The sequence below is a fragment of the Eptesicus fuscus genome, chromosome 5, assembly GCF_027574615.1.
Source record: "Eptesicus fuscus isolate TK198812 chromosome 5, DD_ASM_mEF_20220401, whole genome shotgun sequence".
Lineage (NCBI taxonomy): Eukaryota > Metazoa > Chordata > Mammalia > Chiroptera > Vespertilionidae > Eptesicus > Eptesicus fuscus.
Genome location: NC_072477.1, coordinates 35,402,601 through 35,422,510, shown reverse-complemented (window position 1 = coordinate 35,422,510; position 19,910 = coordinate 35,402,601). Strand labels below are relative to the sequence as shown.

General features: G+C 40.1%; 1 protein-coding gene across 3 annotated transcripts; it reads right to left on the bottom strand.

Moving 5' to 3' along the window:
• Positions 1-128: 128 nt before the first annotated feature.
• Positions 129-19,253, bottom strand: CCDC198 (coiled-coil domain containing 198). Of its 3 annotated transcripts, none has more exons than XM_008139004.3 (6): positions 19,031-19,253; positions 16,166-16,248; positions 6,961-7,047; positions 5,555-5,656; positions 4,611-4,770; positions 129-364 (listed from the first exon to the last, which is right to left on the bottom strand). In XM_008139004.3, exons 1-6 carry the CDS (start codon positions 19,251-19,253, stop codon positions 129-131), a joined length of 891 nt encoding a protein of 296 aa, XP_008137226.2. The 3 variants fall into 3 exon arrangements, with proteins under 3 accessions (XP_008137226.2, XP_008137227.2, XP_054571463.1); XM_008139005.3 differs by having other exon boundaries at positions 5,555-5,653; XM_054715488.1 differs by lacking the exon at positions 129-364 and having other exon boundaries at positions 4,600-4,770; positions 5,555-5,653.
• Positions 19,254-19,910: the final 657 nt, after the last annotated feature.

Below are 19,910 nucleotides of genomic sequence, written 5' to 3'. Positions count from 1 at the left end.
ATCATAAGACTTTAAATAAAAAGCAAGTGAAATGGTTCCCTCAGAATAATTCATATACTAACTTGAAGAGTTTTTATAGGAAAATAAGTCTTCAATGCACTGAGAATCTAGGTTAGTGAATAGCATTCTTATTCTCGATCAAAAAACTCATCAAAAGGTGGGATTCTCTCTGTCCTGGTCCTCACCAGGGCTCGTGGTTTCTTCGTGACTTTCCCCAACTCATCGGAGTCAGAGCTAGAGCTGTCCCACAGCAGCTGTCCCCGGGCCTCTTGTTCACGGAGCCATGTTTCCATTTTGCCAATTTTCCGGGGACCATAGTCATTCCTTGAGTGATGTTCTAAAAATCCTGCATTCTGTGAATTTCCTACAAAAAGTTAAAAGTTCGTTTAATCAATTTCCCCCCTGACAATGGTGTATTTGTTTAAGTGCCTGTTTTTGTATGAACACAGAATAATCTGTTTGGTATTTTAAAAATATATATACATATACAGGATTCCATCTGTGGAAGCATTCAAGATATTTCTCTTTTCCTTTTTTAAAAAAAAAATTTAAATCTTCTGTAAGGCACAAGAATAGTACACCTGTATATATACCTGTATACTCCAGCTCACCAACAACATTTTGTCACTACATATGAACTTTTCAGTTGAACCATTTGAGGATTAGTTGTAGAGTCACTTCCCCCCAGCATACATCACCACAAATCTCCTAAGAACAAGGGCAGGAAGGAGAAAAGAAAAAAGAAAATCAAGGAGACCAAGAAGCCCTGACCAGATATCTCAGTTGGTTAGAGCATTGCCCTGATACGCCAAGGTAACGGGTTTGATCCCCGGCTAGGGCACATACAAGAGTCAACCAATGAATGCAAAAATAAGTGGTCAACAAATCAATGTTTCTCTCTCTCTCTCTCTCTCTCTCTCTCTCTCTCTCTCTCTCTCCTCCCCCCCTTGCCCCTATCCTCTCTCTCTAAAAAACAACAACAAAAAACCAATAAAACAAAACAACAAACAAACAAGCAAAAAAGGAGACTGAGAAACAGAAAATAAAATGCAATGTATGATCCTGGTTTGGATCCTGGATCTAAAAAAGAAAGCACAGCCCTGACCGGTTTGGCTCAGTGGATAGAGCATCGGCCTGCGGACTCAAGGGTCCCAGGTTCGATTCCGGTCAAGGGCATGTACTTTGGTTGTGGGCACATCCCCAGTAGGGGGTGTGCAGGAGGCAGCTGATTGATGTTTCTCTTTAAAAAAAAATAAATAAATAAATAAATAAATAAATAAAAATAAAAAAGAAAAGCACAAACAGGGAAACAAAAAGTAGCCATAAAGGGCATTATGGGGCTAACCATGGATATTTACATATGGACCAAACATTAGAAAACAGTAGGTATCAATATAACATTTGTAAGTGTAATAATTGTATTGTGGTTATGTAGGAAAGTTGCCCTTGTTCTTAGAAGAAAGCTTAAAGAAAAATACTAAGTAAATAATAGCACAGGTGTCCTGATAAGACCAGAATTGTGAAGGTGACAAATGATGTATTTAGGATGCCAATTCCCTGAGGTATATATTTTCACTATAAGATATCAGTTCCATATTTCTTCAATTTTGTCCATATCCCCATACATTTACATGACACTTTACATTTTATATGTGCTTTTACACAGATTTATATTAATTTTTACATAAGACCTATTTGGTGACATGCTTTATATTCCCATTTTACAGATGTGGAAATTGAGGTTTGCAGAGGTTAAATGACTATAATTTAGCTGTAATCTCTCTGTCTATAGAATAATCTCATGTAGACAAACATATAGCTAATATGTATTGAGAGATACTATGTACCAGGCACTGTTCTAGGAGCTAGAGAAGGTCCCTGCTCCCCTTTATTACAGTTAATAAATGTCCTGGTGGGGCTCAAATGAAAGACCTGGGTTCCAGGTGCATGGCTTTTTCTACTCACTATATTATGGCTTCTGGAAAGGGCAAGAGCAACATAAACATCTTAAAACTCATAGAATCTTAAGCTCTAAAAAATGATGTTCACTTTGTGTAAGTTATGTATCATTTTATATATATATATATATATATATATATATACACACATACAGTATATATAATTTATTATATAAATATATGTAAAGTGTGGGCAATTTCATTTTAAAGAAGCTGCAGGGGAAAAAAAGAAGAGACTTGAACTCTCACTTCAATTCCAAAAGAGGGAACGGAATAAGCAAATATAGCATAAAATCAGAGGAGATGGGTACAGAGGAATCTTAACTACCAGAATCTAACTAGCAGGATCCTCTTGGAAGTCTATGATCTTGGCTACATTCCACTTCTAGGAGAAAGCAAAGGGAATTGCTTTTAGAAGACAGGAAAAGAAATCAAAGATGCTATTTGGGAATAAGTAAAAAGGAATCATTGATCCAGCATATGCCTACTGCCGTGGTGAAATCTATAGGCTTTGCAGAGGGCAGCCTTCTCTTGAAAGATAAGGTTGAGGAGTCACAACCTCTATATTTGCAGACTTTCCCATGGTTGTCCTGGACAGAGCTCCAATGAGGCTGTACAAGAGGGTGGGTGAGAGAGCACACTTGGGAGTCAGAAGGACTTGGCCTTGAATATTGGCTCCGTTACATGGGGCCTAATAGTAACTCCTACCTTATAGGTTATGTGAGGATTAAATGCAATAATGCATTTAAGGGCAGACTACAGTGCCTGGCTTATAGTAAGCACTCAATAAACCTTTGCCAGAGCAAAATGAAGCAGCTCGGAAAAGCACGAGGAAAGCAGGAAAACCCCGTCACCATGTGTCACAGTCTCCCCTGAGCCCCTCCAAATCTGGAGCATCTCCCAAAGCCTACACCTGTGTTGGTTTTTCTTGGCCTGATCTCAAGCAATGAGTCTACATGTCTAACTGTAGCTGAGGCACTTTTCTTGGTTTGTTTTGCCAATATTTTTTTTAATTGTAAAAGTTGTTTTTCTACATGACTACACAGCATATTTTATTCTGGGACTCAGGAGTATAGGTTACATAGATGCCTCAAGTAGATTTTCAATTATTCAGCCTGTTCTTATTTCATTAACGTATTGATTAAGCATCTTGTTCCTCTGAGCAGGAGCAGGATCTCTTTCGGCTGCCTATTTTGCTCTTAGAAGCCCAAGACCACCAGAGGCGTGGCCAGCATCTCCCTAGAGCTCTCAGTGGTCAGTCTTGCTGAGGTGGGGATTTGGCCCACAGCAGGGCAATCTGAGAGTGTAGACAGTATTGTACATTTGCAATGGTGGGCTTGCCCTGGGGCAATACAGACAGGGCAAACTTTATGGGGCTCTAATTGGTGGGGCAACTTGGCGCAGAGGTTATGTATGTAGATATCTGTTGGAAATCACAAAGCAATCTGAGGCTATGAGCAATCTGGCCTGACTGCGGTGTGGGGCTGGGTATGAGAATGGCAGGAGATGAAGCCAGGGAGGGAGTTAGACTTTGTCCTCAGGCTGATGGAGACTCACTGAAGGATTTTTTTTTTTAGCAAGACAGTGAATTGGTCAGATTTGCATTGTATAAGGTTACTCCACTCTGAGGGCAGTACTTCTAGAACATTATTGTGCAGGGGAATCACTTTGGAATCTTGACAAAATGTGGGGCCTGATTCAGTAGGTCTGGGGTGGGGTCTGAAATTCCACATTCCTAATAAACTCCCAGGTGATGCAGACCCTGCTGGTCTGTGGACAATAGACCTGTGGTTCTTAAACTTTACAGGCGTCGAATCACCTCGGTAGAGGGTGTTAAACCCAGATTGCTGGGCCCACCCCTGCAGTTTCTGATTCAGTCACTCTGGCTGAGGTCCTAACAAGTTCCCAGGTGAGGCTGGCGCTGGAGGTCTGGGGACCACACTGAGAACCACTGATATGGAGGGCTGATGTGGGAGGGTGAGACCTGAGTGAGGAGTATAGTCAGGAGGCTGTAGCAATAGCCCTGGTATGACACAATGGCCTAAAGGTGACATGGGGAATGGGAGAAAGAAGGGAGATTTCAGTGCTAGGTGACCTCAACAGGACTTGGCGACTGATCAGTTGCAAGGAGAGGGAACAGAAGGCCCCAGGGCACGGAGGCCTCACTGAATGCATGGATGCAGCAGGAGCAGGCCTGGGTTCAGTTTTAGTTATTCCGAGTGTGCTGTGGGGGAAGAGTGGGCCGGGGGTGAGAGTGTCTGCTTATGGCACCAAACAAGCTGATACCAATTTCCCATTTAATATTTCCTCCATGTGCTTTATTCTCTTTCACCACAAGATGAGGCTCTTTGGCCTTTTTCCCTCCTAGGGATGGAGCGAGGATCGCCAATCATGCATACAAAGTACAGTAAACCTCTATAAAGAAAGAAGCATCTTATTACAGTGCTTAAACTTCTGCCTTTTATTCCGGGCCATCCAAATTACATGATAACCTACCCACTATTCCAGGAAGTAAATATCAGCAGGGACCTAAGACTATTTACTGACCTCCTACCCTAACAAGTTCCCTACCCTTACCCCTGAAAGTTTATTTGGTGATGATTGAAACACTTGAAATACTTTATTTTACTAAAAAAAAATTTCATGACTCACCTGGACTTGGGTTTAAGGTTTCATCAGGCAACACGGTTAGAAAGTCACCATCATCATCTCTGGGGATGCTGTCAAGGATTTTCTTGGCTGTGTTGTTCCTCGGTTTCTCCTTATTAATCCTCGCCTCCCTGTGAAGACTTTTCTTCAACTCCACTTGGGCCTGAAAACAATCAGTTATAAATGGTTCAAGTCCTCCCACCCCCCATCTTTACCCTCAGCTACTTTCACCAGAATAGGTCCATGGGTCGGCCACTTTGCCAGTTGTGTAATCATCTGTGGGCATCTGTGGTCCCCTAATCAGAATAGGACACTCTTTTTCCTATTAGAAGGTACAGAGTTTTTCTTTATGCACAAGTTTGTTGTTAGGAGAAGGGAGAGTATATCCACAGTCTCAAAAAGGTGAGGACTTCCGTTAAAGCCTTTCTCCGAAGGCTACTTGATATATTTGGAATAGCAGCAGACAGAGGTTTTAGGCTTATTCACTAGAGTGAGAAGTTTGGATTATGACAATTAGAGGAGCCATACTGTACATGGCTTTGTAACAAGAGGTCTTTCTTGTAAGATCACTCCATGGCATATATTGCAGAGATGCTTCAGTATCAAAATAAAGACCACCCACCAAACCCCACCACCCACCCCCTTTTTTCTTTTACTAAACCAAGAAAAATGGTCTAACGCCATTTTTTTCTGTTGCAGCCAGAATGTCATAGAAGCAAGAGTTTAAAAAGAGAGACTTGAGACACAGCTACATCCTGTAAACAGAGGAAAGACTTAGTTGGTAGGAGAAGGAATATTGTTGGTTCTTCCCAACTCCAATAGTTGAATCTTTGGATCTAATGACTAGATTTAAAAAGACTGGAGATGAACACTTAACTACATCTATGTGCCAGGGCAGTTATCATGCTCAGTGAATTTGGTAAATGTGATATTCTTCTCATATTTACCTCTTGTCTTTTCCGGTTTATTTCTAGCATTTGCATCTTATGTAAATATTGTCTTTTCCCAGAAGTATACATTGGAATTTGCGTCTTCTTTTCCAATTCCTGCTACAAAAGATGACACCTTCATTAGTGTGAGATAAGTAGTTACTGACTCTGCAATCTAAACTTGAAATCCTTTTTGGAACAGAACAAGATAAATCCGAAATCGTAATCCACAGAGATCTCTTGTGATATCAAAGACAGACCACAGCAGTTCCCCGGTAAGTCCTTCGCGTAGCTACCAGTGAATCGAGTGGCAGTTTGCAATGTATGCAATGCAGTTCTTCAAGGTTCCTGTGGAGTGTTTCAGACCTTGAATGGACATATCTTTTCACATCTCATTTTGACAAGATATCACTTTCCCTATCAATAGATGCTCATTATTATCTCCCCAGAAATGTGTTCTGGTTTGATGAGACCAGCCTCTCTCTCTTTCTCCCTGTCTCTTCTACCACTGACTACTTGTCTGGCTATGAAATTAGAACCTATTTATACAGAGTGTTCCCCTATATACCAATATAAGCCCTGGTATATTGCAGTTTAGGGAGGACTTGAAGTTGATTATTTGTGACTTTGGTGCTCTTCCCATAAACTCCAGTGGGACAGTGCAGACAGTCATTGAGGGCAATCAGGGGTGAATACACACTCATTTACCACCAGATGCCTTCAGTGATGTTTTATGGTGGCCTGTGGACAATGACTGTGTTCACTGATGTGAGCCTCAGGGAGAGGCCATCTCCTGAGGTGCTATCAGCATCACAAACATGGCCTTCAGGATCCAAAACTACCTGGACATCTTCTACCAAGTGAGCCAGCACACAGCAGTATCTAGCTGGTTCCAAAATGAATCCGGAGTAGAAAGTGTTAAAAATCTGCTTCTACCTCACATTTTACATTTCTGCACGAGGGGAGTTTTCTCAGCAGAGTATGACAAGTTTGTAAAAAGAAAGAACTCTACAGTAGGCCCTTTCCAGGATGACTTTTTGGTGCGTTGTAGTATTATTTATCCTGAAAACTGAGAAGAAAGAGAAAGTTTTAGCCGAGTGGAAGAAATGAAAGGGAAGAGTTATGCTGGACTTTCCCACATATTTGAACACTTCTAGAATCACCAATTTCCAAGTACAATTTCTCTGTCTCTTCTTCTTCTCCCTTTTCCACCAGGAAGCAGAGAAGGGCCCGGGTTCACCTGAGAGGCAAGAGCAGTTGCCAGCAGGAGGCAGGCCCGGGAGAAGATGTAGGGCTTTGTCAACTTCTCACTCTGAATAACGTAAGAATGTGATTTGCTTTGAAGTCCTCTGTGCAGGGAGCACATGAAAAGGACCGCCCACCCCCAGTTACACCCACCCCCTCCGAGTACCACTGCAGTTTACCTTTGCTTTGCGAGTCATCCTGGCTTCTCGCTGGCTCAAGATCCTTTCAGAAGTAATTATTTGTGGCAGGTCGATGGGTTCAAGCTTCTAGAAGCCCAACATTTAGAGCATTCAGCATTCCTCGAGCCATGAGATGATGAAACATAAAAGCCAGGCATTAAACTATCTTAACACTTTGCAAAAGCAGCACTTACTCTTGAGCGCACACAGAGAAGGCAATTTCAATGGGATTACAGTGGTATCTGTGCAAAAGGCCTTTCGACCTCTCTGGGTTCTATTGCACTGTTGTCAGTGACTTGTTGATCTCAATAGTGGTCAGAGTTAAAAGACTAAGAATCCTTTTCTAGCTGCATTGAGGGACCATGTCTAAAGTTATCGAACAATGAGGATCTTAGAGTATTAGAGATGAAAGAAGCACCAAGAAGTTATTTTCTTCATCCATTAACCACCCAGCTGAACTCTTCTGGTTCTTGGGGAAGTGATGTATTTTTAACATCTTCAGAGAAGCTCCCTTATCCTCCTCAATAGTAATCAGTGGTGCTTATGAGGCACACGTGACATGGAAGTTCAATTTGCTAACAAATCTTAGACATGGCTTTTCCTAGTGGGGGTTTGGCTTTACAGGGAAAGTGATGCTGGAGTTTCAAGGGGTCACTAATTGGGCAGCAATTGATGAACCAGTAGAGCTGCCTCCAGTCCTACTTGCCTCAGATGACTGACTGTTCCAGAAGCTAGAGCACTGGGAGTAGGCAGGGACATAAAGGCTGCCCTGTTCACGTTGACATGCAGTCAACGACCTGGAGGGCCAAGGAGTTCATTGCTTCACTCAGTGAATACTTATTCAACAATTGCCATATGCCAGGCATGGGGGTACAGTGGTCAACAAAAATGGGCATGGTCCCTCATGGAGCTTACAGTCCATGGGGGAGGAGGAGCAAATATACTTTTGCTTGTGTGATTATTTGATTAAGAATTACAAACTAATCAGTACTTGTGGAAAAACTCTGCAGGGCAGGACTGACAATATATTATACCTGGAGGACTCCACCTCAGAAATGGGTGGTATTATGACTTGAATTGTGTTCCTTCTCCCAAATGTATATGTTGAAGTTCTAACCCCTAGTACCTCAGAATGTGACTTTATTGGGTAATAGGGTCCTTGCAGATAAAATTAGTTAATATGAGGTTATACTGGAGTAGGCTGGGCCTTTAATTCAATATGTTGGTGTCCTCATAAAAAGAGGAAATTTGGAAAAGCACCATGTGAAGATAAAGGTGGACATTGGAGTGATGTTTCACAAGGAAAGGAATGCCAAAGACTGGCAGCAAATCCCCAGAAGCTAAGAGAAAGGCATGGAACAGATTCTCCCTCCCAGCCCTCAGAAGAAACCTACCCTGCCAACACCTTGATTTCACACTTCTAGCTTCCAGAACTGTGACATAGTACATTTCTGTTATTTTAAGCCACACAATTTTTTATACGTCATGATTGTAGCCCTAGAAAAATAATACAAGAGGGAGAAGGGTAAGGAGGCAGTCCACGAAAGTTTGCTGAAGAAGTAATTTTTCAGCAGAAGTTGGAAGGTTGGAAGTATTAAGGGGACTAAGGTTAGGAGAGTGCATGAGCTATTGAAGGAATTGCAAGAAGTCAGTTGGCTGCAGTTCAGAGTGAGAGGAAGAGCAGCTCAAATGAGGCTGGAAAGGGAGCCAGGGGTCAGCTTACGCCGGGCCTAATGCGGTAGTATCAGATGTTGGTTTCCTTAAGACTATGGACAGTCATTGACACATTTTAAGCAAAGTAGTGACATGATTACTACATTTGTTTTAAAAAAATGATCACTGTAGCTGCAGTGTGGAAACTAAACTAAAGAGAGTAGTGAGGGGTCTGTGGCTCGTGGAAGGACACTGATGGACTCTGCAAATATTTAAAACTGACCAAACAGGATTCATGATGGCCGGTGAGGGAGAGTGAAGTGTCCAGATGATATTCAGATACAAGGTACAGATAGTGTTATCGGTCACTGAGATGGGGAATTCTAGAGGACCAGGTTTAGGTGGAATATAGAAGGAAAATACAAATTCGGTTTAGAGCAGGTTGCGTTTGAGAAGCCTTTGAGGCATATCAGTGTAGATGTTGAGTAGATTAGATGTACAGGCAAGGAGCTCAGAGGACAGGTCTGTGCTGGGTAAAGCAAAACTGAAGCCATAGTCATTGGGCGAGTCAAGAATGAGAAGAGCAGCGCCAAGGAGTCCAACACCAAGAGGCTAGTGTGTGAAGATGAAACGGCCAAGGAGACAGAAGTGATGGCTCAGGAAGCAGGAGGAAACCGGGACACCATGTGCTGCAACAAACAATGTGAGCACTACTCCCTTAGTCCAACATGAAAGGCAAATCCTAACATCTTTTGAAATTATTTTTCATTTGAAATTATTTTTCATTGTATTATCAAGGCATAGTCCTGGAAGCCAGTGTAGCTTTCAAGGGTGAAAAGAGACAGAGTGAGACCACAGGAAATGGATGCTGAGCATCCAGCACTCACAGTGGGAGAGTGACATGTGCCTCCTGCTACTTCCCTATGGGACCATTTCTGGGCTGTTCTCAGGAGGGCAGCCAGCACTTCTTTCTGCTAAAGCAGCCTAATGTGAGGAAGTAGTGTTTTGTTTGTTTTTAACATAGTGACTTAGCAAGGAGATAATGAGGGGTGGTCAATACTAGTACGAGAGAGGTTTGTCTCTCTTCTCTGCTGAACATAAAGATGCAGGACAAATGGGACCTGCTGGCAGAGGAAGCAGCAGCTGGTCAAGTTAGAACCCTGAGGGGAACGGAGTCAAAAAGGAAGGGGGATGGAGACCAAGGGTCAAGGGATATCCAGGCAAATGAGAGGGAGAATCAGCAATAACTAGGGAGGTTGGGGGGTGAGGAAAGAACAGGAAGTGTTTATGCTATCCCCTGGCATGGTTCAGGATTCGGGTCTTTCTGGTGATTAGGCCCAAATGCCTTTGCAGCCGCTATTGTCCATCATGCTCAGGGTCCCAATATGTCATCTCATTCAATTGTCACGGGAACCCTGTGGATGATGATGATGGTTCCCCATTTTAGAGAGGTTAGTGACATGTCTAAAGTTGCATAGCTAGTAAGTGGCAACTCCAGGATTCAAACTCAGGTCTGTCCAGTTCCAAACTTCATGCTTTTTTCCTTCACTACGTGTTCCTAAACCTGATTTATCACTAGAAACTCGGGGAATTAAAAGAAAAATGTCCTGAGCAATTCATTAGGGATTAAGATTCAACAGGTCTTGGCTAGTTCTGGCAAAAAAATATATAGTATATATATTTGTGTGTATGTTTAATTAATAAACTTTATTTTTTTAGAGCTTATTTAAGTTCACAGCAAAATTGAGCAGAAAGTAGAACTCTCATATACCTTCTGCACACAACCTCTCCATTACCAAGAGCCTGCACCAGAATGGAACATTTATCACAACTGATAAACCTACAGTGACATATCATTATCACCCAAAGTCTTTAGTTTACAGTAAGGTTCACTCTTGGTGTTGTACATTCTAATGGGTTTGGACAAATGTATAATGACATGTACCTACCATTGAAGTACCATATAGAGTGGTTATATTACCCTCTAAATCCTCTGTCTATTTACTCATCCATCTTCCCCTCTAACTCATGGTGACCACTAGTATTTTTATGACTATCTCTATAGTTTTACATTTCCCAGAATGTCATAAAGTTGGAATCACACAGTATGCAATCTTTTAAGATTGGTTTCTTTCACTTAGTAATATGCATTTATGTTTCCCCCATGTCTTTTCATGGCTTGATAGGCAAATTTCCTCTTAATGCTGAATAATATTCCATTTTCTGGATATATCACAATTTATGTACCCATTCACCTATTGAAGGACATCTTGGTTGCTTCCAAATTTTGGCAATTATGAATAAGGCTGCTATAAACATCTGTGTGTAGGCTTTTGTATGGACATGAGATTTCGATTCATTTGGGGAAAATACCAAGGAGTCTGATTGATGTACCTGCAGTTCTGATATTGAATCTGCAGTTCTGATAAGGGTTACGTAGCAGGTGTCTTCAAGTACTCTCCGTAGGCAATTACTTTCTTCCTGGCCATTGAAAAGAACCTAAGGGCTCACACTATTTCTCCACGAAGGACACTAGATGGCAGCAACTAACATTGCAAATAGGATCCCTCTGTTAAATCTTTTTACTTGACCTGGGAAGCACTGCAGAAAAAAATTGTTGGAAAATTGGCTTCTCTAAACAAAGCAGTCAAGTGAAATGGCCTTGGAATTCTGGCTTCATATTAAGTTCCTTTTCCCTCCCTGGGAAATGGGATGCCTCGCTTCATCATCTTCAGAGAGAACACGACTGAAGGAATTATTTGGAGAATTGTTAGAATGACATTAAAAAAAAAAAAAGATTATTTGTCTAAAGATTTCTGGATTATTTGGCTTCTTAAATAAAACAAATTGTCAGGATAACCAGTGGAAGTGTCACATAAGAGACAGGAGATTCAATCTGTTAGTGGTGACAAACACTAACCTGAGCTTCTATTTACTAGTAGGAGAAAGGTGTGCAGGAACAACATGAAGAAATAATAAAATTCATTTGGCACTGTGACTGAAGAATGTGTCCTCTAAGGCTCTGGGATAAAGGTCAAGATGTCCAAGACGGCCTTGGAGGAAGAAATCATAAGGCCAAGGGGGGATTTCTGGTCAAGGCATTGCAAGGAGCTCACATTTTTTTAAAAAAAATATATTCTATTGATTTTTTACAGAGAGGAAGAGAGAGGGAATAGAGAGTCAGAAACATCGATGAGAGAGAAACATCGATCAGCTGCCTCCTGCACACCCCCCACTGGGGATGTGCTCGCAACCAAGGTACATGCCCTTGACCGGAATCAAACCTGGGACCCTTGAGTCCGCAGGCCAACGCTCTATCCACTGAGCCAAACCGGTTTTGGCAGGAGCTCACATTTTAATAACATTCGTTGTTCCAAACATATAGCAATGAAAAAATAAAGCAGGAAACCAAAAAGATATGGTCAGCCTTTAATACAAGATATATATCTCCTTGGAATAGAAAACAGAACCGAAAACTTGGGGGAGGCAGATTAATAAGGCATTTAGGATTCCTGATGGCTGTGAGCTATTTCTATAGGTTAAATGGGACCTAAGAGTGCTCCATACAAGATGGGAAACTAGAGCCAGGCTCACAGTTTCAACTCAATGGCTTTTTCACCCCTTTTCCTGGTGAAAAAAAAGCTGCATCAAAATGTAAGCTGAGAGATGTACCAAAATTAAAAAAATTACACAAGACCTCTGTGGAAAAATTATGAAATATTATTGAAACATCTAAAAGAAAATATAAGTAAATGGAAATTTATGCCATGTTCATGGTTTAAAAGACTCAATATTGTAAACTTGGTTAATCTTCCCCAAGTTAATCTATTAATGCTGATAAGATTTTTTTGTGAAACTTGCCAAGAAGATCCAAACTACACATGGAAGAGCAGAGGACTATGGATAGCAAAGATAATTCTGAAGAAGAATAAAGTGAGGGGACTTTCCTTATTGGATATAAAAACTCGGTTTTAAGTTAATTGTTACGGCTGTGGAATTCCTGTGGAGATACCAGGTAGACCAGTGCAACAGAGGAGAGAGTCCAGAAATAGACTCCTGAAGCTCTGGATATTGGATAGATGACAGAAGTAACATTTCAAATCAATGGTCAAAGAATGAATGATTCCATAAAGAGTGCTGGGACAATAGATTAATCAAATGGGGAAAAAAGTAAAATTAGATTTCAACTTCACACCTGCACACAAATGAATTTCAGATGGATTAAGAGCTAAGTGTGAAAAGTTAAATAGTATAAATTTTAGAAATACAAAATATCTTTACGAACTTGGGAAAGAGAATAATTAGTCAAAATATAAGAAATACAAAACATAAAGGTTAAGATTGAGAAATTTGACATTAAAACTGGAAATCTATGTGTACATACACCCATGCATGCGCGCATGCCAAATGAAAAAGCAAACCATAGATGAAAAGAAGATATTTGCAACACAGATAATTAAAAAAGGACCAGGTCTCATAAAGAATTCTTATGAATCACAAAGAAAAAGGTAATAGAAAATTGGCAAAGGACTAAAAAAGGTAAAGAAAAAGTTTGTGACAAATTGTCTAATACCAAAAACAGCATAACAAGACCACCCAGGTCAGAATCATCCTCCATATCTCTCATCACCAGTCTTTATGCTCATCTTTCTCTCCTCTCCATTCATTCATTCAACATTTATTCAACACATACTTATTGCTCACCTACTACCTGCCATGTACTGTTTTATATTTTTTTACCTTTTTGTTGTTTAAAGTATTACACATAGTAGTACATATGTCTCCTTTTTTTTCCTCCCAATTGACCTTCCCCTAGCCTCCCCTGCCCCCCAGCACATGCCCTCACCCCCTCCCAGTGTCTTGCATCCAATGGTTATGCTTATATGCAGTTTTAGATACTTGCATACATTATTGAAGACAACAGACAGAGATCCCTGCTTCTGTGAAGATTATGTTCTAGCATTGGGGTTGGGGGAGGATGAAGAGGCACTGAAGAAAATACACATTGAACATAATAGTTAAGTTACTGCTTGTGTTGGATGAAAATAAGTGTTCTGGGGAACAGGGGGAGATAGTGAAGGGCCAGAGCAATCAGGAGTGCTAGGGTGAGGGTTGCAATTGTCAATGGATTGTCAGGATAAGCCTCCCAGGGAAGGTGAGATTTGAGCAAATCTTTGGAGATGAGGGAGTCATTTGAGATTACCTGAGGAAACACTATATAGTGGGGTGGGGAGTTGCGGGAGACATCTCCATCTTAGGCTAGACCTGAGATAGCTGGATGAGAAGGTGAATCAGGCCAGAAGGGACAGTGATGGTCAGCCTGGGGCAGGCACATTTGCTTTAGAGTTCCCTGGAAGAGGTTATCAGATCTAAGCAACTCCACGTTAGAGAGAACCTGAGTTCATGACCTGCTCTTTGTTTGAGGAGTAGATGTTCAGGAAGTAGAGAGTGCCAAATATGCAAGTCAAATTATTTAAGGTGCAATTCAACTTGGTTTAATAATTTAAAAAAATACTTTTAGAATTTTCTCTGGCAGAGATTAGGCTATTAATTAGCATGTCATGGGAACCTAGCATTTATTATTCTCTCAAAAACCCATTTGTAGTGGAAAATGTGCTGAGCCTCATTTGTGAAAGATAATTATAGTTTATATTTTTCCGATATCTGCCAAGTTCCCAGTGATTTCCCTCTTCTCAGGGAGCTACCTTTAGAGTCTACATTTCCACTGCATGGCATACCCCCTGGTCATAGCTCTTTGGACCAAACCTGGAATCATGAGCAGAGCTGAGCCAATAAGATTTTTTTTCTCTCAGGAATTTGGAATTGGAGCCAAGAGGGCCAGGCCACACTGTTTGACTGGAACTATAAGATGCAAATTAATGGTCACATATCACCAAAGGAGCTGAGAAAGTTGATTTGCAGGGAGGGAATAAAGCAGGTGCATAGAGAATAGCTTAGGGGAGACACATAAAGTTCTACCTTCAGGTTCCAAGGCACAATTCTCTGAAGTCCAGGTGCCTCCCAACTCTTGGGTTCAATAAAACACTCCTCTATCCTTATCATTCATCACATTTGTTATTTTGGTTAGTCAATTGGACTTACAATTTAGTCCAATTGACTAATTTAGTCCAATTTAGTGATGCTACAGGTCTCCAGTAGGGAGTGCACTTTGATTTTTTTTCCCCACCAGGGACAATGGGTCTCTTTATTATTCATTGATCTGTTCATTCATTCACAAAATATTATGGGGTATATATTAGGTGTTAGTGACTGAAGATATAAGACTGAATAAGACATGGTCTTTGTGCTCAAATAATTCATTTGTCTGATTTTTCTTTTTAAGGTGGTTTGGTTAGGATGTGGGGAAGTAGTCTTTGAAATACCAGAGTTCTCTTTTTGAGCTTGATGGATTGATGTACTCTTTTAGCTTATTTAGGATTGCTAGGTATGAAAAGTACTTTGTGAACTACAGACTGCTACACACTTACTTTTCACTGGTTACTTTTCATTAAACAATATTTTAAGGCTTTTAATAGTTTGGGAAAAGATGCTTTTTTTGTGTGTGTGTGACCAAAAGATATAAACACATCAAATAATGATTGTGAGTTTTTGGAGAAAACAGGTAAATAAAAACCAACTGAAACAGAAATAATGCCTAACAAATGAGCTCAAATACACCTGGGATTGGTCTAGTTATCTGGGTGAATTGTGTAGCAGGTGGGATTTGGCTCTGATTCTTTTCAAATGTCAGAGATAGATCCTGCTCACTGAGACAACCCCCTTCTCCCCCAACCCCACCCAGCCCTGCTTTCAGCTGGTGCTTATTTTCAAAGATCCACTCATATCTCTTTCCCCTTCTACGATGAGAGTTCTGAGACTTTACAGTTCTCTAGACAAAATTCATTAAATATTTATTAAGGTGAGTGCATTTAAAACTTGCTTTGCTGCCTTGAAATCTAATGTTCTCAATTTCAACAACCAGTTGACACTTAAAACAACAAAAGGGTAGGGACAGCAGGGCTGTAGATATCATCTCTGCCCAGTTAAGAAAACGAGCTTTGAAGACTTGATTGATATGTGGTCTCTGTTGTCTTTGTTAACTCTCTGAACTACATGTATAAAGCAAAGATAATACTTCCTTTCTCATAGAGGGGTATGAGGATTAAATGGGTGACATAGATCAAGTTGTCTGGGGTGTCTCTGACTTGTAGTAGGTGAAAATTAAATAGTAGTAGCTATTGTTATTGTTATTATTGTCTATTACAAGTGATTTCCCCATAGTCATTCAACTAATCAATGCAAGCTTCAGGTCCTTTGAGCCTCATCATGGCTATGTCTTTGGTACTATACTTTCTTCTTTTGGTAGTGGTTTTAAAAGTGAAATCATTACAAAAGAAAACCTAAAGAAAGATGGTCTTTGCACTGATAACATTCTCTTTAACATTATTGTCATTCTCATTTGCTTGGTCCTTTTACTATCCCTCTTTTATGATTATAGTTAAAAAGGGATGTGACCTTTAAATTCCTATGAAGCTTTTTAAATTTATCTTACTTGAAGTCTTCGGGGTGGATGCCTTTTAATAATACTTGTTTCTCCCTGTTCCAGTGGGATGTCAAAATACATGGCCCTGGGCACTTGAAGGATTGGGGGAGAAGCAAGAAAAGACACATTAGAAACAATTTACTATTAAATGAGTTTAACAATTAGTTTTTAGGCTTTGTTAACACAATTTTGTACCTTTTAAAAAATATATGTCTAACTTATGGGTTGAATGTGGAGATGAAACATATAAAGCAGGAACCCTACATGAGAGCAAAAATATTAGTCTAGAAGCAGAATTTAATTTCTGTTTTTCTCATTTCCTCCCCAAACATATTGATGACAACCCAGCCAGTATGGCTCAGCAGTTGAGTGTCCGTCCACCCAGAACCAAGAGGTTGACAGTTCAATTCTGGATCAGGGCACATGCCCAAGGTTGCAGGCTCAATTCCCAGTGGGGGGGTGGGGGGAGCATGCAGGAGGCAACCTATTGATGATATTTCTCTCTCATCAATGTTTCTCACTCCTTCTCCCTCTCCCTTCCTCTCTCTCTAAAAATCAATAAAAACATATTTTTTAAAAAATGTATTGATGACAAATGTTATTCAAACACAGAATTTGGCATGAAAAATAGAAATGTATGGATTTATTTTAATTCTATTAAAACACCCCCAAATAATATAGGAAATCAGGGTAAAATATAGCTTTAAAAAATAAATTCTCTTTTTAGATTAACTATGTAGATAGATAGATAGATAGATAGATAGATAGATAGATAGATATTAGGTAGAGAGGTGATAAGAAAATGGAGCATAAGTGTTTAATAGGAGTATGCAACACTAAGCATTGTATGTTCCTAATTAAATAGTCCCCCTAACTAAGGAAAGACATTCCCACAGTTAATTCTGTAATGTAGCATGTCAATATTATTTATTGATAAAAACAACCTTGTTAGGAAACAGAGGCTCAAGAGCTCCATTGTGAATTGGATTTTTTAGCTTGATTTTCCTGAGCCCTTGGAACTACTACCATGACCAACACTGCATGAATGAAGTTCTTGTCCTTTCCTCTCAACAGGCTGGAAGCATTCTGATTTCTAGATTCTTGTGTAGACTGTCCTACAGCCCCATGTTGCATTTTAAATGGAAAAATTCCTGGATAATTATGTATTTCTATCCTTAAGACACTTCAATGAGCCATAACTGGTTTGGCTCAGTGGATAGAGCATCGGCCTGTGGACTCAAGGGTCCCAGTTTCTATTCCAGTCAAGGGCATATAACTTGGTTGTAGGCACATCCCCAGTAGGGGGTGTGCAGGAGGCAGCTGATTGATGTTTCTCTCTCATCAATGTTTCTAACTCTCTCTCCCTCTCCCTTCCTCTCTATAAAAAAATCAATAAAATATATATTTTTAAAAAGACACTTCAATGACCACCTTAAGAAATTTGCTCTGTCCTTATTTTCTTTTAAGAGATGCCAGCATAGTGAGCAAGACAGAAACAATAGCAAAGGCAACTAAAAACATGTGGGATTTAAAAATCTAAATATTTTCAGCAAAATTTTCTTCAGTAACCTGACTCTTCTGTAATTGTATACTATGATTTGAGTGATATCACCCCCTTATTTAATTTGATTCTCCTGAAATGGCATAGGCAGTGTCAGGTAGTTATTTTTACTAGTATCCCTGATTTATAATTGAAGAAAACAGAGGAAGTAAATTGCTCAAGTCATACTATTTGGTATTTGGTGGCGCTGCGGTTTGAATATGGCCCCTTGAAAATAGTGGTCAAAATGCTCACCATTCCCTAGTTATTTATTTTTAATGTGATTTTGCTATTTCAAAAATAAGAACATTTCCCAGTTGTGACCCATTCTAACGTACCCAGAATCAGCTTTTCCCATTCAGATACCAAAATCTTAAAACCGGATAAAGGGTTTAGATTGTTTTTAAAAAGGGAATTATTCAATAAAATTAAGAGGAAAATTCCCATTCATGACCTTAGGAAGTTGAAGAACATAAAAACCTAAGTCATAGGGAACCAATCAAAGGTTGTCAGTTACAGAAAGTAGCACTGAAAGTCCTTCTCGGTAAGATCTCCCAGGTACCAAAATAGATACAAGGCTTTCTGGCCAAGTTGACCAATAATGGGAGCTTGGTAATGTGTTATTGATCTAGAATGTGAAGAAAAAAGAAAATTACATATAAATGTATGTACTAGTATGTTTACATTATTCATGTACACTTCTCTTCCCAAGTTAGAAGTCTAGTAAAATATCCCAGGATAATTTACAGCCACTTCAGGCCTAGAGCTTCCTATCTTAATGGGAAAAATTTTTCTTAGTTCTGCAGATGACCATGAGAATATGGAGTTGGGGACAGGGTGACTCATCCACTCATCTGGACTGCAATAAATCAATTTTGTTTGGGGCGGTTTCCAAATTCACATTAGAGTGAACTCCTACAGTGCTGCTTTCAAAATAACAAAGTCAGAGGCATTAAACACTACTGGAGAGGATGATTTAAATTTAGAATCTGATGGAAACACATGATGGTCACAAGGTATCACACCTTTATCTAAATAATTTTAATTGTCTGGCAAAGCTAGGTATAAACATTGAAAGCACTATAAACTAAACTGAAACAAAAGGATTTTTCCTTCTATGGAATGGTGAAAAGCCCTTTATGCAGTTTATACACCCATTCTAACGTACCCAGAATACTTAACAATTGACAAACATTCAATCTCCCATCAAAAGATGTTCCCTTACGTTTCAATAATTGAGAAACTTTCTGAGATTATGGGGTTAGACAGGTAAACCCATCAATAGCTCTCAAATCTCACAAATACACAAATCTCACGCTGGGCTTCATGTTTACCTGCAGAATATCTTCCAAACCAGGTCTCTCGTAGAGGGGGCAACTGCCCTTCCAAAGCTTGACTCCGGTCCTGCAGTCTGGCCAGTGAATATGTACTCTTTTCTTCCAGGTTCTGAGTGAATGCAAAGTCCGCAGGACCAGCCGAGGGTGTCTCTTCCGCTTTGTTTTGCAAAGGTGCTACTTTGATCACTCTAGGGTGAGCCTTGGAGTGGCTCAGGCCCATTTTACCTTAAAGACAGTCAAAAGAAAACCATGAGGGAAGTGGCGTGGGGCCTTTAATGTTAATGTAGGTCGTTTTAATCAAGGTATTTCAGACGTTTAGCCCTGCTTTCCAAAGCAGTTGTTTCCCTCCTGACATCTTTGTAGGTCTACTTCACCACACACTAACCCCTCTGGCCACTTCCTGGGAGGTTGGTTTCCATGGAGACTTCCCTCCAACTCCCACTTTGTCATTTCAGACCCAAAGAATTCAGTTAAACATTGACTTGGTTATGCTACTTTATGAAAGGCTTAGTGGTAGGAATAGAAACCTCTATTGATCATTAAACAGATCTCTAACCCCAGAAAGGCCATTAACAGAGATGGAGAGCAGAGGGTTAGAGAAGTCTTAAACTTGACCCTTTCATTGCATGGACCTTTAAACCCCACCTGTAAGAGCTACCAACTAAGTAAGAATAGCTAAATCACCTTTGGACAGGAGGGATGCAGGCTTATCATCTAGGGCTTAGTCAATCTTTAATTTTAATTGAAGAATTTATCTTCCAAATAGGTAAAGCAACAGCAGAATAGCTAAAATAATTTGATTTTTCTGTCAATAACTTGAATTGCCTTAGAAGAGATGAATACATTACAGGAGAGTAGGGAGACAATAGGAATTTCC